The sequence below is a fragment of the Natator depressus genome, chromosome 7 (assembly GCF_965152275.1).
Source record: "Natator depressus isolate rNatDep1 chromosome 7, rNatDep2.hap1, whole genome shotgun sequence".
Classification (NCBI taxonomy): Eukaryota; Metazoa; Chordata; order Testudines; family Cheloniidae; genus Natator; species Natator depressus.
The window spans coordinates 83,884,470-83,902,812 of record NC_134240.1 but is presented as its reverse complement, the minus strand read 5'-3'; the positions used below and the strand labels follow the sequence as shown (position 1 = coordinate 83,902,812).

Here is an 18,343-nt window from a genome sequence, read left to right as displayed (position 1 = left end):
TTAAGGGAAGCACTGTTGCAGCCCCTTGTGGTATGTAGTAGTTTAGATAGTTTAGTGTCCTTTTTCCTTTGTAGAGAAGCAAAGTGTGTGTTGTAAATGGCTTGTCTAGGTTTTGTAAAGTCCAGCCACAAGGAAGTTTGTGTGGAAGGTTGTTTTTTTATGAGAGTATCCAGTTTTGAGAGCTCATTCTTAATCTTTCCCTGTTTGCTGTAGAGGATGTTGATCAGGTGGTTCCACAGTTTCTTTGAGAGCGTGTGGCACAGTCTGTCAGCATAGTCTGTGTGGTACGTAGATTGTAATGGATTTTTTACCTTCAATCCTTTTGGTATGATGTCCGTCTGTAATCTCTCAATTAAACAAGTGTAAACTACCAGAGTTAAATCTAGATTCACACCAGTACACTTGGTCCTAGAAGTCTGAGCTGTATAATTATGAGACTAAATCCACTCAGGTCAGAATTCAGCCAAAGCATTCAAGGCAGCCATTTAATCAGTATCATAGTACTGTCCAGGATATGTAATTACATCATATCTGCCCTTTTGGGTTGCTGGGCACACTCAGCCTTCAGTCTCATGTCTCCGAATATACCTAGGAGATCCATTATGGCACTAGATCAAGAATAATATCACCGTTGTTTCTGTTTTTCCCAGCTCTGTCCTGTCCTTCAAAAAACAAAAATCCCCCACAAGATAAAACCAAGTATGCCACACAGAGATAACTGTTTGTTGTTTCGAAGGATTTGTTCTTTGCTTCTGCCAAGCGTCTTCAGGCAAACAGTGTCCTGTAAGATGGTGGGGGAGGAGGGAGGAGAAGGAAAAGCTATTTCATAAGCTTAAATATTAAAGAAATAATTTAAACTAAAGATGCAAGCAACTGCTTCCTGAACTACATTTCTTCAGCAGCATGGGGCCGAACTCAGAAGTTTAACGGTAGCACAGGGAACCTGGATTCATTCTTCTAGATCTGTGATAACGTGAAGAATTTACATAGTGAAAGGGCAGACAGATGAGGTGCCAGCATTGTCTTGTGACCTGTTTGTTTGTCTGGGGCTGCACTGACGAAGGAGGCAACCAGGAAAATCCATGATGTAGAGATTGCACAGAGATGTTTGTACCTGGATCTGAACTTTCTCATGGTTCAAGCATGTTTGGAAGAGGGTTATTCATCACGGTCTATCTCTAGCACAAGCCTTCAGCCCATTAACAATCCATACTAGCGCCAAAAGACCACCTGTGCCACTTAAACAAGCAAATGAGCCAGCACACAAACAACTCCAGCTCTCCCTTTGACAGAATCTTGTTGTACTCTTGACCTTGTGTGCAAACTGGTTGGAAAGAGGTGCTTTCCCACTCCCCTGAACGCCTGCACAAGGGAAAATTCTGTTTTACCTATGAAATTTCATTCTAGCACCATGTCAGACAGTTCACTGTGTGGTGTTCCTTGTCTCCATGGCAACTAGAGGCAGAGTAAATCTTTTTTCTGAGCCTGGGTTTAGGATTGCCCCTCAGGAAGAGCTTTCCATAACAATAGCTTCCAAAACTTGAAAAGAAAAAAAAATACTAGTGACACAAAAGTTTAGAAGTGCCATTCAACTAAATTATCTGCCGCAGGGACTTGACATAAAGTGTAAATGTTTCCTAGAAGAACACTTTCTTCCCCTTCAAACTATTTAAGTGAGAAATATCCAGAAAAAAGCCCTTCACATAATGCAGTCCTCCAAGGGAGGATCAGACTGACACTGAATCACAGAAACGTAGGACTGGAAGGGACTGGATAGGTCATCTAGTCTAGTCCCCTGCACTGAAGCAGGACTAAATATTATCTAGACCATACCTGACAGGTGTTTGTCTAACTGCTCTTAAAAACCTCCAGACACAGAAATTCCACAATGTCCCTACATAATCTGTTCCAATGCTTAACTATCCTTATACAGTTAGGAAGTTTTTTTCTAATGTCTAACCTAAATTGCTGCAAATTAAGCCCATTGTCCTTTCCTTATCCACTGACAACAATTTATCACCCTCTTCTTCATAACAACCTTTTATGTACTTGAAGACTGTTATGATGTCTGCTCTCAGTTTTCTCTTCTCCAGAACTGGACACAGTACTCTAGCTGAGGCCTTATCAATGCTGAGTAGACTGGAAGAATTACTTCTTGTGTCTTGCTCACAACACTCCTGCTAATACATCGCATAATTATGTTCACTTTTTTTGCAACATGTTAAACTGTTCACTCATATTTACTTTGTGATCCACTATAATCCCCAGATCATTTTCTGCAGTATTCCTTCCTAGACAGTGAAGGGTCCAAGAATGAAAACTCACCGATAAGTCAGAATTTCCCCTCTCTCAGTTCCCTCCATGTCAGATAGGCTTCACAGTGGGATGTAGTTCATCTCTAGGGCCCTACCAAATTCATGATCCATTTTCGTAAATTTCATGGTCATATTTTAAAAATCTTGAATGTCATGATTTCAGATATTTAAATCTTAAATTTCACGGAGTTGTAACAGAGCATGAATATATACTGAAAAATGGCAAAATATAAACATATAAAGCCCTTAAGTTAGCGTTCTCAAACTGGAGGTCACGACCCAACAGGGGGTTGAAAGCTATTGTGGGGGGTTCAGGGTATTCCACCCTTACTTCTGTGCTGCCTTCAGAACTGGGTAGCTGGAGTGCAGCAGTTGCTGGAAGGGTGCTGAGCTCTGAAGGCAGCGCTGCCACCAGGAGCGGCATAGCCTTCAAAGCTGGGTTTCCGGCCAGCAGCTGCTGCTCTCTCGCTGCCCAGCTCTGAAGGCAGCATAGACGTAAGGGTGGCAATACTGTGACCCCTCTACAATAGACTTGAGGCCCTTGTTTTGGGTCGGGACCTCCAGTTTGAGAAACGCTGCATACTTGTATATACTTTTACCCTATAGTATAAAAAAGTATAGTATAGGGTAAAAGTACACAAAAGACCAGATTTCACAGGGGAGACCAGATTTCACTGTCCGAGATTCTAACTGTATCTAATTTAGATCTAAGAACCAAAACCTGAAGTTTAATGAAAAGGTGACAATCATTGTGGCCTGTTCCCTCACAACCATGTTTAAGCTTAGTGGCTGAGGGGGGGAAAGGCATAAAGGAGGCCTTTGAGACCTTTTTTGAGATAAGGGGACCATAACCTCTGCTTTTGAATGTCTTTTCCTTACACTTTTTTAGTTTTCCAACTGAAGTTGGATGTAGAGAGGTTAAATCAACAGGTTTCCAACCAGGCTTGTGATGAACTCAAAGTCTAGCTGATCTAAAAACCGTAAGCACCCATGAAATTAAACCCTTATTCATGCTTAATGCTGGAAGTTTGGCTGAGGAGTTGAGGTATCCTGCTCAAAGCCCCAGCTTTAGTTATTTCTCCTTCTCTTTAGAGGATCTAGAAGGGAGACTTTCATAAGAGGTTTTAAGACTTTCTGCTGCCCTTTTAAGTGCAGACTGTAACCAATATCATTCACCAGTCCCTGGGCCAAACCCCTGAGAGTGCCAATTGAGAGAAGTCCTGTGAGGAGAACAGTGTATTTCCAGGTAGATTGAAAGGACAGTCTGCAGACTTGTAACCTGCATTATCTCCCTGAAAATAATAGTAGCTACTTAATGGACCCCTATGGGACCCTTGGAAGGAGAGAGGAAGTAGGCCCACCTCCCAGACAAGGGGATCTGAATCACTTCACCAACGCTGCTTGCTGCTGGGTGTGGACTGAGTGGAGCCAACTGCGCAGAACGAGGAGTGAGCCAGAACCACTAAGGACAAATGAGACACTGGTATCAAAAAGGTCACAGGAGCGCATACCTTTCATGGCAGTTGAGGCTTTGCACCTGAAACAGTTTGTGGGAAAGGGGGATGTTTTGTGGCCTTCTCAACCACCTCAGCATAGCTCATATATATGTGCTAGATGGGACAAGGAATTTCTTTTTCCTGGTTACTATGGGAGGGGACCTTGCTTTCCCGCTTCCCCTGAGATTCAGAAGGCTCCAGTGAAACTTTTCTGCTTACTCTGCCAGCTATGCGAATGGCATCCCATGCTTAGGGGAGAGGCAGGGGGCTTTAAGGAAAAGGAAAAAAAATCACTTTACCCTACTTTCATGCCACTGATTCTGGCTCAGGCTCAGTGAAGGGAGTTTCCATGCAGTCTGCTCACCCATCCCAAGGGGTGGACCTTAGCCCCTCACTACCTGGAAACAGAATTCCTGGGGCTTGCTGTCTGTCACTTCTCAGAGAGTGCGACATTCACCCTCCTCACTGAGCCAGAAGAATTTTTTGTTTTAAGTTTAGCAGCTTTGAGGAGGAAAACCCCAAAGCCCATGAAGAAACAGACATTTAATTAAAAATCGTTCAAAGATCCTGTGAAATTTCAGCTTCAAAGGAAGCCCTGGACTGGAGTCTGCCATGTATGCCACTGGAGGCAGATAATTCTGGGAGTGCTTCCTGGATGGCAATCCTAAATCCAGGTTTAGAACAAAGATCTGTTATTTCTCCCATTGCCATGGAGACCCCGAATACCCCACTGTTTTGTGGCCTCCATGTCCAACATGGAGGAGACGGAGAATTAAATACTAACCTTCCTCAGCTCTGAATAAAGAGAGACAGCTGACATGTCAACACTAATTCTTTAAATGGTTTAATCTAGTCTAAATATTATTTCACACACTGGTTTATAAGGAGTCTAGACATGACTCACTCACTCTTTGTATTGGGTTATTTTGGCTACTTGCATTACAAAATAAAAGTAATACTTTAAAAAAAAATCAGCCGTAATGGTTATAACAAAATAAGCTAGCAAACACCATTTTTCCAGGAGCGCAAAAATGATGTGTGATAAGTTTTGATGATCAACATTAGGCCATCTCCGTCAACAGTAAAGTAGCTTCCCATCCCCACTTCCCCGCCCACTCCTTTAAGTTGTACCTGCCTACGTTCACAAGACATTACTGGCAAAAAAGCTTCTTGCAGTCAGTAAAAGACTACATTCCAGCAACTACAAACCATTATTACCCCAGCTATCCAGTCACTGCTAGGATACCACCATTTACTATTGGCATAGAGCCTTGGCCTTTTCAGTTAGGGTGTACTATTGGTTTGGGAAGGAAGCATAATCAGATACTCAGGGGAAATGTTCAGAAGGAACATGGAAGAGGGAATAAGTGCCCCTTTCCGTAATATAGATAGAGGGTCAGGAAGGATAAAGAGAGCTGCACTTCCAGGGTTTAAAGTAAACCTTGAAATCATGGTAGGTGGAAGGGAGAAGTGATGCACTGGCAGTGACATTTCATTCATAGTCACCTCACCACAGTTATGTAATTAATAAATCAAAATATGTATCTGTGAAAAATGATACATTCTCAGATTATAAGACAAGACTTCCTTCCAGAGTTATATGGGCACAGGAATGTGAAGAAAAAGATGTAGGAACCCTAATCACCCTCCCTGTACATAAAAACATAAAGATGGCCTTACTGGCTCAGACTAAATGGTCCACATAGTCCAGAACCTGTCTTCTGACAGCGCCAGAGGCTCAGAGGAAATGAACAAAACAGCAATTATTGAGTGATCCATCCTGTCATCCAGTCCCAGCTTCTGTACATACTCATGGCTAGTTATCCAGGGGTGTAACAAGGTAAGGTTAGCTTCCATGCTACTAAGCTTCCACAGCAAGTAACAACGCTGTATATAGACATAAACCATATTTAAAATTAATCATGCTATATGACCTGGTTACAAGCTTAAAAGACATAGTGCAGATGAACCCAAAAGGCTGGATACAAAAAGATAACTGGGTATATAAAGAGATGAGAGACTATGGTGTGACTGAGACATCAAATTAGTAAATGATGAGTTTGGCATGTGGCAAGGAAGCAACTGCTGCCCCCAAGTACAATAGGTACTTTTCTGATAAGTGGCTCAGCCATGCACCAGGGGGGGGGGGGGGGGGGGGAGAGGGGAGAGGAGAGAGGGGACTTTCATCCTTTGCAACTAGGAGACGACTCCTGTTAGGACCCAATTGAAAGTGCACTCTCCCATTGAATTATATAGGCTTTGGATAAGGGTTTTCACCTACATATCTCAAAAAAAGAGAGATTGTGCTCTCATTTCACACAAAGTGGCAAAGCCTCCAAGCTTTTCTTCAGTTGCCAAAAATAAATGGTAGAAAGTGATGACAAAATGTCCATTCTTTCAAGAGAAGGAAGCAGTTTTTGAACAGAGTGTCTTGTTGCTGAAATAGTTATGTATTGTATGATAATTGTGTTAAGAAAAATATTTCTAGCTCCGGCACTGGTTGTTCATTGTGTGAATTTCTCATCCTAGATTTTAAGTAGATATAAGTAACTTGTCACCTCAAAAATTGAATTTGAGTGGACTGACAAAAGCCTGGTAAGTGCAGGTTGGCAACATATAACCTTTCCACACAGCTCTGCCAATGGACCTCAGTCTTGACCTGCAATATCCCCTATTATTCAAGTCCTGTGACACCACAGAGCACTGCCAATTCACCTCACTGTTGATATATAGCATCTGTAATCTTATGCACAGGCACATTGTCAAGATAGAACACCAGATTCTTATCTCCCTTACAGAAGTGCAGATCAGGAGTTATACCATTTATGTCCATGAGTTATACGACTGTAATACTCATTTAAGGGAGTCAGCCCTTAATACCATGTCTCACATTAGGGATTACTGGAAGCCAAGTTTATTTTGTGAAAGAACAGATCCCAACATACTATATGGAGATTGTAATACAGTATGAGAATGAAAATAATGAGAAATATTGTGTTCCATTTAGCACAAGCTGTAACAGAATCTATATCACCATTATTCAGTGCACGATTCACAAAGACAGCTGCAGACCCATGTGTCAAAAACATTGTGTTACAGGCATCTAGCAAGAAACAGGTCTATCCCTATCTCTCCTTTTTTTGTGGTTACTTCAGGAGACTCACTCCTACCTCTCATCTGGCTGAAGGTGGTGATGAATTTGCTGGTCACAGACTTGAGTTCATTATTGGCCAGAGTTATGAGATGTATCCCTTCGGCGACATTCCTCATGACTTTGTAAATGCCAATAGGGAACATCATCAACTTGCAGTCAGCCAAATCTGTAGTGAAACAAAGAAAAAAGGACACAAACATGCAGAGCAGGATAGTGTGCACAGAGTGCTTCAAGTTACTACCATGTTCATACATTTTATTCTATCCATAAGAATTAGAGAACAGCATAAGAAGAGACAAATTGTCACACTCCTAACGTTACTGGTGCAGTATCAGTTTGCATTTAACAGGGGACATTCCTTACTGAGAGGAGCTCAAGACTGTGCAAGAGGATTATTACACCCTAAAGTTTACCTAGAGATATGAGAATATATTAGTTTTTGCTTTGTGGATGCAATTTCTCCACCCCATCGACTTTTTCACAGCAAGGAGAGTGACATTTCGTCTGAGGGCTTTTTCCTCACCCAAAACCCTAGCTTGTGCTCCTGCGGCAATGACTCCCATGGGATATTACAGTGATTAAAATTGCTGGGATGCAAGAACCCCCAACCATTCCCCCTCCTACCCATGAAATGCCCCTCAGTTCCTGAATAGAGCCTCCTCCAAGGGTTGGCACAGAGCTAGCCCTCTGGCTCCTGTAGATAGATGGCTTCCTGAACCAAGGTATTGCACCGGGGGAATATGCAGCTGCTTTGTGGCTCTATGGCACCAGCACAAAGGGACTTCAGGGGAGCCATGACGTAGGCCAGAGTGGTGAGATGGAACAGGTACCTGGGAGATACATGCAGCACACGCACAAGCTGTATAATAAGCTTCTGGTACAAAGTATTTGTGGCTGGCCTGAAAGCTCTGCAGCCTATAATGCGCCATTTAACAACTTACATGTGGTCAGGCAGATAGGAGCAAGGGGAGTAGCTGCTGCTGAGAGATAGGAGCCCAGTCCCCTTACATGTAGGGGCAAGATTCACTGGCACAGGGAGGTGCCAACAAGGATGCCTGCACCACAGGAGGAGAGGGCATTCACCCCTGGGCAAGGAAGGTTATTTTTTACCCAGGATGTCTATAGGAACCCTGCTAGTAGAGGCTGCAATGGGTATGTAATGAATTAGAGATTCCTCAGCCATCCTGCCCATACTCCTCCCTGACCAACACCACACACTTTTGGGCTTGTACTGGCTGCCTGCAGGAGGAGGCAGTTTTGCTGCTCCACAGTACAGCTGTAGCCTCCCATTGGTACCATCCATTTAAACTGGCAGAAATGTAAACTAGAAGCGATGATTTATATTTCTGCTGTTAAAACTGATCTGGCTAGCCACTGGTCTTTGCTATCAGTCAGTTTGTTGTTTTGGATTGTGCCTCACCGACAGTGGAACATGCCCCTCCTGCTACTCTTAGCAAGGATCAATAATTTCTCCTTGGCCTTTTGGTGAATGTCAAGTATAGCATCTGTTGCTCTTCTATCTCTCTGGGGGAAATGAGGGGAAAGATTGATTACACCTCCCTAATGTATTGTGGTGAGAGCCCTAGAACACCTATAAAAATATATCAAGTATCTCAGAACTTCCTTGAGCAAAAAGCACTTCATGTGATTTTGCCTCCTGAGAAGTGATTAGAGGGCCTTAGTGGAACAGAGAGTTGGTTTCTTTTTAGGAGAGTAGGGGGAATTGTTCTGTGATGCTAACAAACTGCCCACTTCAGAAGGCAAGCAATCAAAATCCGCCTCTCCAGTATGTTGCTGTTCATTGAATTTCTCTCCTTAGCTCCCTCAAGCCCCTACTCACATCTATCTCCACTCTAAATTTGCATTACAGACATATACAGTACTCTATCTACTATTGTACACAGGCATGTTTAGGAGAACAAAGCATAGTATGCAAGAAGCACCGCTGGTTTTGATAAACTTGAATTCTTATAATCACTTTGAGGTTAATCCCAAGTGAAAAACAATCTGCCTCAGTTTACAGTGTAAACACACAGTGATTAATGACCTGACTAAGTCCCCATTCATCACATACTCCATGTTGTCTCTACAATCATAATCCCACACTTCAAATTCATGTTGATTTTTAAATATGCAGATAAACACTTATCCATCTTTTTGTCTTTGTCTCTATCCCTCCCACCTTACCAATGCTAAGGAAAATGTGTAAGTGTCAGAAGATGGGAAATCCTTTGTTCTAGAAGCTCTCCTCCTCCTCATGGTGTCCTTAGCCTCTGTTTGCCAGAAGCTGGGAATGAACGACAGGGGATGAATAACTTGATGATTACCTGTTCTGTTCATTCCCTCTGAGGTACCTGGCATTGGCCACTGTCAGAAGACAGGATACTGGGCTAGATGGACCTTTGGTCTGACCCAGGAGGGCCATTCTTATGTTCAAAATGATGGGCCTTTAATTGTGCCAGAAGGCTTTACATAAGCCAGATTCAAAGGGCATTTCTATTCTGAAACAGGAACTATGTATAAGTAGCCCCTATTTAATGCAACAGGTCCATTCCCCATACAGATTCAGAATCACCTTTGCTGACTTTAGTGACAACACCGTATGGCTTTTCCTGCAGAGCCATCACAGATAGGAAACCGTGAGCTCATGCTTCATGGACACAATTGAGAACCAGATTCCAACTGCAGAGCTACCTGTCGAACTCAATTGCATTCCAGTTGCCTTACTGGGATAAGTAAAGATGTAAGAGGCTGGCACAGGTGCAACTGAGCACAGGCTTTCACCTGCAGAGTCTTCATCACTGATGATACATGAGCTAGAGCGAGGCTTTTCACAACAAAATTTTTGGTGGCCTCAGAGTGTGGCCACCAACTTTTGCTGGTGGCCACTATGTCAGTTTTTCCTAAAATACTTAATTAACTTTAGAAAAACAAATAAATATACATATATACATGTCCAAATCATAGCAATTTATTTATGTAGGGGTTCTTTTGCAGACTCAGTAATAAAAATAATGTACAATGGTCTCTATTCTTTACTGGACCTAAACAGAATAGAAACACAAATAAGATACTTTGCATGTTCTTGGCTTTTTTGTTGTTACTTCTTCTGCTTTTTTGGTCTTTTATTTTTAGACTTGCTAGCTAGTAAGTCTGCTTCTGTGAAAAGTGATATTTGTATGTTAGTATCATTTTTCACAGCAGCAGACTTGTTAGCTAGCTGGGAGGCAGTGAAAGGTGATACTAACAAACATACAAACATCACTTTTCACAGAAGCAGACTTACTCAGCCCTGCCAAGCTGGGGGACAAATTAAGCCTTGTATGGGGAGGTGGGTAGGGAGGCAGCAGGGGCCAGGGGTGATGGGATGGATGGGTGAGGGCCTGGGGGTGGGGGGGGGGGCGGACAGCAGGGACCAGGAGTGGTGTGGCGAGCCCTGAGCCCTGCAGCCGGGAGACGGAGCCAGCCGCTGCGCAGCCAAAATCCAGAGCCCAAAGCACCGTGGTCAGAGCCCATGGCTGGAGCCTGCCACCTACCACCCCAAGGCTGAAGCTGGAAGCCTGAGCCCCACTGCCCCCTGGAGAAACTTAACGGCAAAACACAAAATTTCCAGTAAGTTCTTGCAATGTATTTGGGACAAATTTTTGCTTCAGAAAAATGGAGGAAGTTCAGCAATTTTAGAATTCATTCTGACCAAGAGAATGGTAGCAAATCTGAAGGTGAAAGGCAATTTGGATGAAAGTGATTAAGAAATTATAGATTTTATGATTCTAAGAAAAGGAAAGAGTGAGAGCAGCTGAATAAGGACAATGGACTTAAAAAAAGAAGACTTGAACAAACTCAGAGAAATGACAGGTAAGCTCCCCATGGGAAGAAAATCTGAGGGATAAAGGAATTCAGGAGAGCTAGCTATTTCTCAAAAGGGACAATATTAAAAGCACAATTTCAAACTACCCTGAAGCAAAGGAAACACAGGAAGGACAGTAAGAGGCCAATATGGCTCCATCAGGAGTTCTTTAATGACCTGAAAATCAAACAGTAATCCTACCAAAAGTGGAACATGGACAAATTGCTAAGGTGGAGTAAAAAAGAATAACACATGCATGTAGGGACAAAATCAGAATGGCAAAGGCACAAAATGAGTTACACTTAGCAAGGGACATAAAAGACAACAAGAAGTTCTTTAAATACATTAGGAGCGAGAGACAAAGAAAAGCGCAGGTCCTCTACTTCACTGTGGAAGGAGAACTAAAAAATGACGACATCAAGAAGGTTGAGGTGCTTAATTCCTATTTTGCTTCAGGCTTCACTAAAAAAGTTAATGGCAACCAGATACTCAACGCACTTAATATTAACGACAAGGAGGAAGGGACACAAGCCAAAAGGGAAAGAACAGGTAAAAGAATATTAAGCTAAGTTAAATATATTGTATTCAAGTCAGCAGGGCCTGATGAAATTCATCCTAAGGTACTTAAGGAACTAGCTGAAGCAATCTCAAAACCATTAGCAATTACCTTTGAGAACTCCTGGAGGGCAGGCAAGGTCCCAGAGGTGTGGAGAATGGCAAACATAGGGCAAGTCTACACTAGAAACATACTGTGGTAGTACATGTACACACTACCCTCCTTCTGTTGGTGGTGTTTGTCCTCACCAGGGGCCCTTCCACCAACTTAAGATGGGCAGTGGGGGGGAAGGGGGCTGACAGCCCAGGCTCTCGGCTCCCCACCAGGAGCCAGCTGCCCCCCTGGTCCAGGCTCTTGGCTTCCCACTACCTACCACAGGGAGCCTGGGATAAGTAAACACAGTGTCTACACAGGCACTGCATCACCCTAATTATACTGACATAAGGCCTATGCCTCTTTTGGAGGTGCAGTTATGTCACTGTAGTAGGGCACTTACATCGGTCGGAGCAAGGCTGTAGTGTGTACACTGACATAATTAGGTCGATGCAAGTTGCCTTACGTTGACCAAGCCATAGTAACTATCTTTAAGAAGGGGAACAAAGAGGACCCAGGGAATTATAGACCAGTTAGCCTAACTTCGATACCTCAAAAGATGCTGGGACAAATTATTAAACAATTAATTTGTAAGAACCTAGAGGATAATACAGTTATAAGGAAGAGAGAGCATGGATTTGTCAAGAACAAATCATGCCAAACCAACCTAATTTCCTTCTTTGACAGAGTTGCTGACCTAATGGATGGGGGGAAGCAGTAGATGTGATAGATCTTGATTCAATAAGGCTTTTGACACAGTCCCACATGAAATTTTCATAAGCAAACTAGGGAAATGTGGTATAGATGAAATTACTATAAGGTGCATAAGGTGGACGCACAACCGTTTGAAAGACCATACGCAAACAGTAGTCGTCAATGGTTTGCTGACAAATTGGGAGGAGTATCTAATGGGGTCCCGCAGGGGTAAGTCCTGGGCCCAGTAGTATTCAATATTTTCATTAATGACTTTGATAACGTAGTGGAGAAGATGCTTATAAAATTTGCAGATGACACATTGCTTGGGGGAAGGGGAGGTTGCAAGCACTTTGGAGGACACGATTAGAATTCAAAATGACCTTGACAAATTGGAGAATTGTTCTGAAATCAACAAAATTAAATTCAATAAAACATAAATGCAAAGTACTTCACTTAGGAAGCAAAAATGCACAACTACAAAATGGGGAATTACTGGCTAGTTGGTAGTTCAGCTGAAAAGGATTTGGGGGTTATAATGGATCACAAATTGAATATGGGTCAACAATGTGACACAGTTGGGAAAAAGGCTAACATCATTCTGGGGTGTATTAACAGGAGTATCCTATGTAAGACATGGGAGATAACTGTCCTCCTTTCCTTGGCACTGGTGAGGGATGATTTATTTGGGCATTGGTCCTGCTTTGAGCAGGAGGTTGGACTAGATGATCTCCTGAGGTCCCTTCCAGCCCTGAAATTCTATGAGGCCTCAGCCAGAGTACTGTGTCCAATTCTGGGCAATATACTTTAGGAAAGATGTGGACAAATTGGAGCGAGTCCAGAGAAGAGCAACAAAAATGTTAAAAGTTTTAGAAAACCTGACCCGAGGAAAGGTTAAAAAAAACTAGGCATGTTAGTCTTCAGAAAAGAAGACTGAGCGGGGACCTGATAACAGGCTTCAAATATGTTAAGGGCTGTTATGAAGATGAGGTAATCAGTTGTTCTCCATGTCCACTGAAAGTAGGATGAGAAGTAATGGGCTTAATGTGCAGCAAGGGAGATTTAGATTAGACATTAGGAAAAACTTTCTAACTAAAAGAGTTGTTAAATTCTGGGATAGGCTTCCAAGGGAGGTTGTGAAATCCCCATCACTGCAGGTTTCTAAGAACTGGTTGGACAAACACCTGCAAGAGATGGTCTAGGTTTTCTTGGTCCTGTCTCAGTGCAGGGGGGGCTGGACTTGATGACTTCTCGAGCTCCCTTCCAGCCCTTCATTTCTATGATTCTATGAAATTTTTCAGTACTCTGTCCAGGCTAGTGTAAAGCTACTCAGGCAGCGAGTCTTCCACCATTTCCTTTGGGAGATCATTCCACAGACTAATTGGCCTTACCATCCACATGTTCCTGAAGTTCAGCTTAAATCATCCTTGTTTTAATTTAATTCCATTACTCCTCCTTATTTTCCCTTGGACTGCTCTACGCAATATTTTTTCCCCTCCCGAACATTGAACCCTTTAAATACTATTACCTCCCCACCCTCCCTGGAGGGTGTTGACTTACAACGTATGTTTGGCTCCTTAAATTTGTTCCTGTGAATCATAGACTTTAAGGTCAGACGGGACCATTATGATAGTCTAGTCTGACCTCCTGCACAACGCAGGCCACAGAATCTCACCCACCCACTCCTATAACAAACCCCTAACCTATGTCTGAGCTACTGAAGTCCTCAAATCTTGGTTTAAAGACTTCAAGGTGCAGAGAATCCTCCAGCAAGTGACCCGTGCCCCACGCTACAGAGGAAGGTGAAAAATGCTCCCCTTAGCTGTCCTCTAAAGGGCTAGGCCGACATTGGAGTGCTTACCACTCAGGAGCACATGTGTCTTGAGCTCCCTGACACACAGGCTGAGGGATCACTCCTCTTAGGAGAGAACAGCAAGCTCTCCCTTCCGTAAGCAGCCAACTCTATTTGTCAGTGCAAAGGGAGGGGAAGGGACTCAGCTATAGCCCCATCTCCTTCCTGTCTCATTTGGGATGGCTGGGAATTAATCTGCAGACTATGAATTATTCAGTGTAGCAGTACCACCTACCCAGTCTGGCTTCAAGCTGGCCTCTGCCTCAGTTTCTCCTCACTCAGCTTGAATCTTCTAACCTGCCAGTCTGGTTTGGTTGCTGCAGTGAGTTCACCCTCCAGCTAAGTCACAAAGAAAAAGTCCACCACTTTTAGGGTATCCAAGTCCAAAACAATCTTCCACGCATAGTCTAAAGCTAGCCACAGCCCCTCCTTCCTGAGGGTCTATTTGTATGACTTCCCTCTCAAACTTCAGACCCTCTTCAGACCACCCTCTGGGCTTCGCTTTCACCCTGCAGGCTCTCATGGACTCCTCTGAGTCTCTCTCTGCTCTCTACTGACCCCTAATGCTCAGGACTTCCTATTTGGAGTCTCCCTTCTTTCTCTTCTGGCTCTCCGGGTTTATTTCATCTCCAACCCAGAAGGCCTAATTTAGTCACTTGACCTGCCTGCCATGTGACTTTGCTCATTTTCTGCACGTGGTGAGGTGAGCTAAATGTGTCACAGGAAGGGCTGGCCTCATCTCCCCTTAGGGGGCCAGTCACCATGTGACATTTAGCAATACTTGAATAATGAATTTATACAACGTGCACAACTCCTAAGCAGATGTGAATGTTACTGGCTGCCAGTTACTCACCCAATTCTAATGATTATGTTCTGCTTATATTTCTTCCACCATATGTTCGTGCGAGGGGCAGTGCTGATAATGAAATAATTTTTTCATTCTGATATTTTGAGGCACAGTATGAAATGCTTTATTTGAGCCCAGATTATCATATCTTCTACATTCTCCTGATAAATCCAGGTGCAGTCTCAAAATTACTTCTCTAGTCATAATATTTAAACAGTATCAGAAAACTCTCCATATCCAAGGCTGAAAGTGGAAAATGAAATGATTGTAACTTAATATGGACAAAGTACTTGCTTCTCTGCCAATCTGTCCCTCTTCTTGAAAAATAAATCTCTTTTCTCTCTAGTATTTCCTTTATCTATTTATGTCCAGATCCTCTTTCTGCCTTTCCTCATATTTTATGCCATTTTAAGAAATTTCTTGCCTCCCCTTTATCCATTTTGAGGCATTTCACTTTTTTGTTAGGTTCCATGTGATGAAGATTGTGCCACTTCTATGATAAGATCTTCACACATGGATCCTCCTCAGTTTTCCTTCAGGATCCTAGATCAATATGTAGGGAGTTGCAACACCAAAGAGCCAAGCTGAGGGAGTTTACTCTTTAGTGGGCAAGGTGCAAAAGGAAACCGAGGCAGATGTCAATTTCCCTTTCCAGCTCCTAGTTTGGACAGCAACCTCAACTGAGCTGGGGATCTCTCGCTAACAAGTGTAAACAATAAAGTAGAATGAATCTTGGGTGAACTTGACTTCTATGCAGAAGGTCTGTGCACCTTTATGTCCTCAAAACAGTTCTTACATGGAATTAAGAGTGGGACTTCAGTGATGCACAGGCTTTGTGCTGGCCCTCTGCAAAGGGATGAATGTTACCCCTTGTGTGCAAATAATTCTTGTTTATTTCATTTTGCTTCCTGGCTCACATAAGATAAGCTGTGGGGAGCTAGAAAGGCATCAGTACATCATAGAAAATCTGCTTTGGTGCTGATCCAGTTCCCACTAAAGTCAACAGAGAGAGAGAGAGAGAGAGAGAGACTGCTTGACTTCAATAGGAGTCTGATCCAGCCTCTGACCCTAATTCTTATCAACTCTTACTGAGTCAACTAGTTTTACCATCCTATCTCCTAAACATTTTGTGTGTCTTTTGGGATCTTGACCCCACAATTGAGATATTCCTGTCTACAATGGAGTCCATAGTTTCCATGAATTATCACACTTCATATGATCTCAGTGTAATTCCACTATAAAATATTCAAAGAGTTCCACACAAATAATGTGAGTGTCCAATTAGCGCTCAAGCATATATTTTTCCACTCATCATATTCTTTCATGTTCTTAAGAATAAGATGATCAATACTGCATTAAACTGTGATCACAGTCAATTATTTTATAGGACAGGTCCAAATTATTTTTATGAATAACAATGTGTATCTTTCATCTGACACTTCAGTTAAACAATCCAGTATTCCTGTGATGGGAAAGACTGCCCATCAAGAAATTAAATTCAATATAGATTAGTATTAATAAGAAATAGGAAATTATAGAAAAATATAATTACCTATGACTGGAACTAAACAAAGATGCCTTCCTAGCTAATACTTGAGGGAAAGACAGACAATAAGGAGGGAAAATAGTCTTCTGATTACAGCATGGTACTGGAATTTAGGAGACCTGGGTTCAAATTTCCAACTCTGCCAGTCTTCCTTGCATAAATCTTCACATTTCCATGTCTAAATTTCCTCATCTGATAATATTACTTACTACCTCACAGAGGTGCAGTAAGCATAAACTCATTAATATCTGTTAGCTGCTCAGGTACTACAGTGACAGGAGATACACACACTCCCAAAGTACCTACACAGCATGATAGCGTGCAAATGGACTTTGTTTAACAAAGGTGTATGCAGAGGAAAGCTAACATATTAGCAAGATTGTAAGAGTTTTTAAAGAATACATGAAGAGACAGAGGATGGGAACACATACTGTTTAATAAGCAAAGACAGAGTTCCACTCAATGTAGAACAACACTGGGACAGACATACAATGGATCTAGGGGGTGAAGATGGGGATATAACTGGGGCACTTGGACAAACCTGAGTCCTTATTTACACCCTAGTTATCTTAAATCTGTGACTGCAAGAGCGTACCTTATCTGGCTGTGCTGTTTAGATGAGATGCTATTTTCTATGGTTTAGTTTTGATTCAATATGGTTTTCTCTTGATTTTTCTAATATTTTTCTTTATTTAAAGGGCCACTTGCTATTTTAGGTATAAATCACTGTTGTACATTTACTCCCGGGGCTGGGGGGAAGAAGAGGCTTAAGTGGTAACTGACCTGGAGCCCTTGGTCAGAGCCATAGGGTAAAAGACTGCCCCCAGGAAATGCTACCATTGCCAGACTCTTGCCAGCAGATGGTAAGGTCATGGGGACAGCTCCCTTTTGGACAAGTTTTACAGAATTTAATAGAAAATTACAATCTTCAGTAATTTCCTACAGAACCCTACTGGTGTCATTCTTTGTATAGGACTTTTTCCACACAGGCTGGGTGAGCACTAGACATGACAAGAATAGGTGACCAAAGTTTAAAATTCTCTAATAATGTCATTGGAAACAATGTTCATCTGCTAATTTATAGGGCCTGATTCAAAGCCCATTAAAAGCAATGTAATTACATTGACTTCAGTGGGCTTTAGATCAGGTGCATAGGTTGCATCTATACCAGCATACTTTGTAGCTGTCATTCCTCGTTGCAGCAGTTTCCCGCATGTAAGAAGCTGTCTGAACAGATAGGATTCAGATGATTTTACCATTGCACTGTCTAACCCTATAGCAGTGAATTATGGGTCCTAAATTTGCTAAGGGGACCAGAACAGGTTCCCTTCAGTCAGAAATACTCATTAGCCATTCTGTTCTTATTTTGCTATTAATTTTGTCATCAAGATGAAATATCAAAGCCAATGATTTATTCTTACTTCCAAGGCAATCTATATTAGAACAACATTAAGCTATATGAAGTGATAGTATAAGGAAAACTTGACAGGAATTAAAGAAAAAAAAAAAAACCAGAGAAACAGCAACAAGTCTTTAATTATAAACAGCAAGATTTGGTCTTGCAATAATCAGAAGTGCTAAGCCTGCATTGGAATCCAGTTTCAAAATATCCTCATTCATTTTTCCACTGTCAGGGTATGTGCGTGTGTCTGGGGGGGGAATCTGAGAATGAGGTGAATTCATCAAATAATCTAGTTTTAGCCATTGTTCAGAAATGAAACTGCACCACCTACTGGATTTCTATGCAAACTGAATCAAGTCAATTACAGGTTTGATTGATAACACCAATATTTCTGACTTGTCTTTATGTTGTTTTAAATTATTTTAACATTTAAGTATTCACAAGTAGTCGCCAGTCATCTCTCTCGGTCTCAGGTCCCTCAAAGAAAGAAATCCATTGCCAAATGTCACATCATTGCCAATGCGTTGGTTCTCTTCTTGCAA

The 18,343-nt window shown here is 42.3% G+C and overlaps 1 protein-coding gene across 3 annotated transcripts in view; it reads right to left on the bottom strand.

Moving 5' to 3' along the window:
- Positions 1-18,343, bottom strand: part of LRRC20 (leucine rich repeat containing 20) — a 116,656-nt gene that overhangs the window by 70,364 nt on the left and 27,949 nt on the right. For all 3 annotated transcript variants that reach the window (XM_074958945.1, XM_074958946.1, XM_074958944.1), the window contains exon 3: positions 6,982-7,131. In XM_074958945.1, the coding sequence (XP_074815046.1) occupies positions 6,982-7,131 (150 nt within the window). The remainder of the gene's footprint in view (positions 1-6,981; positions 7,132-18,343) is intronic.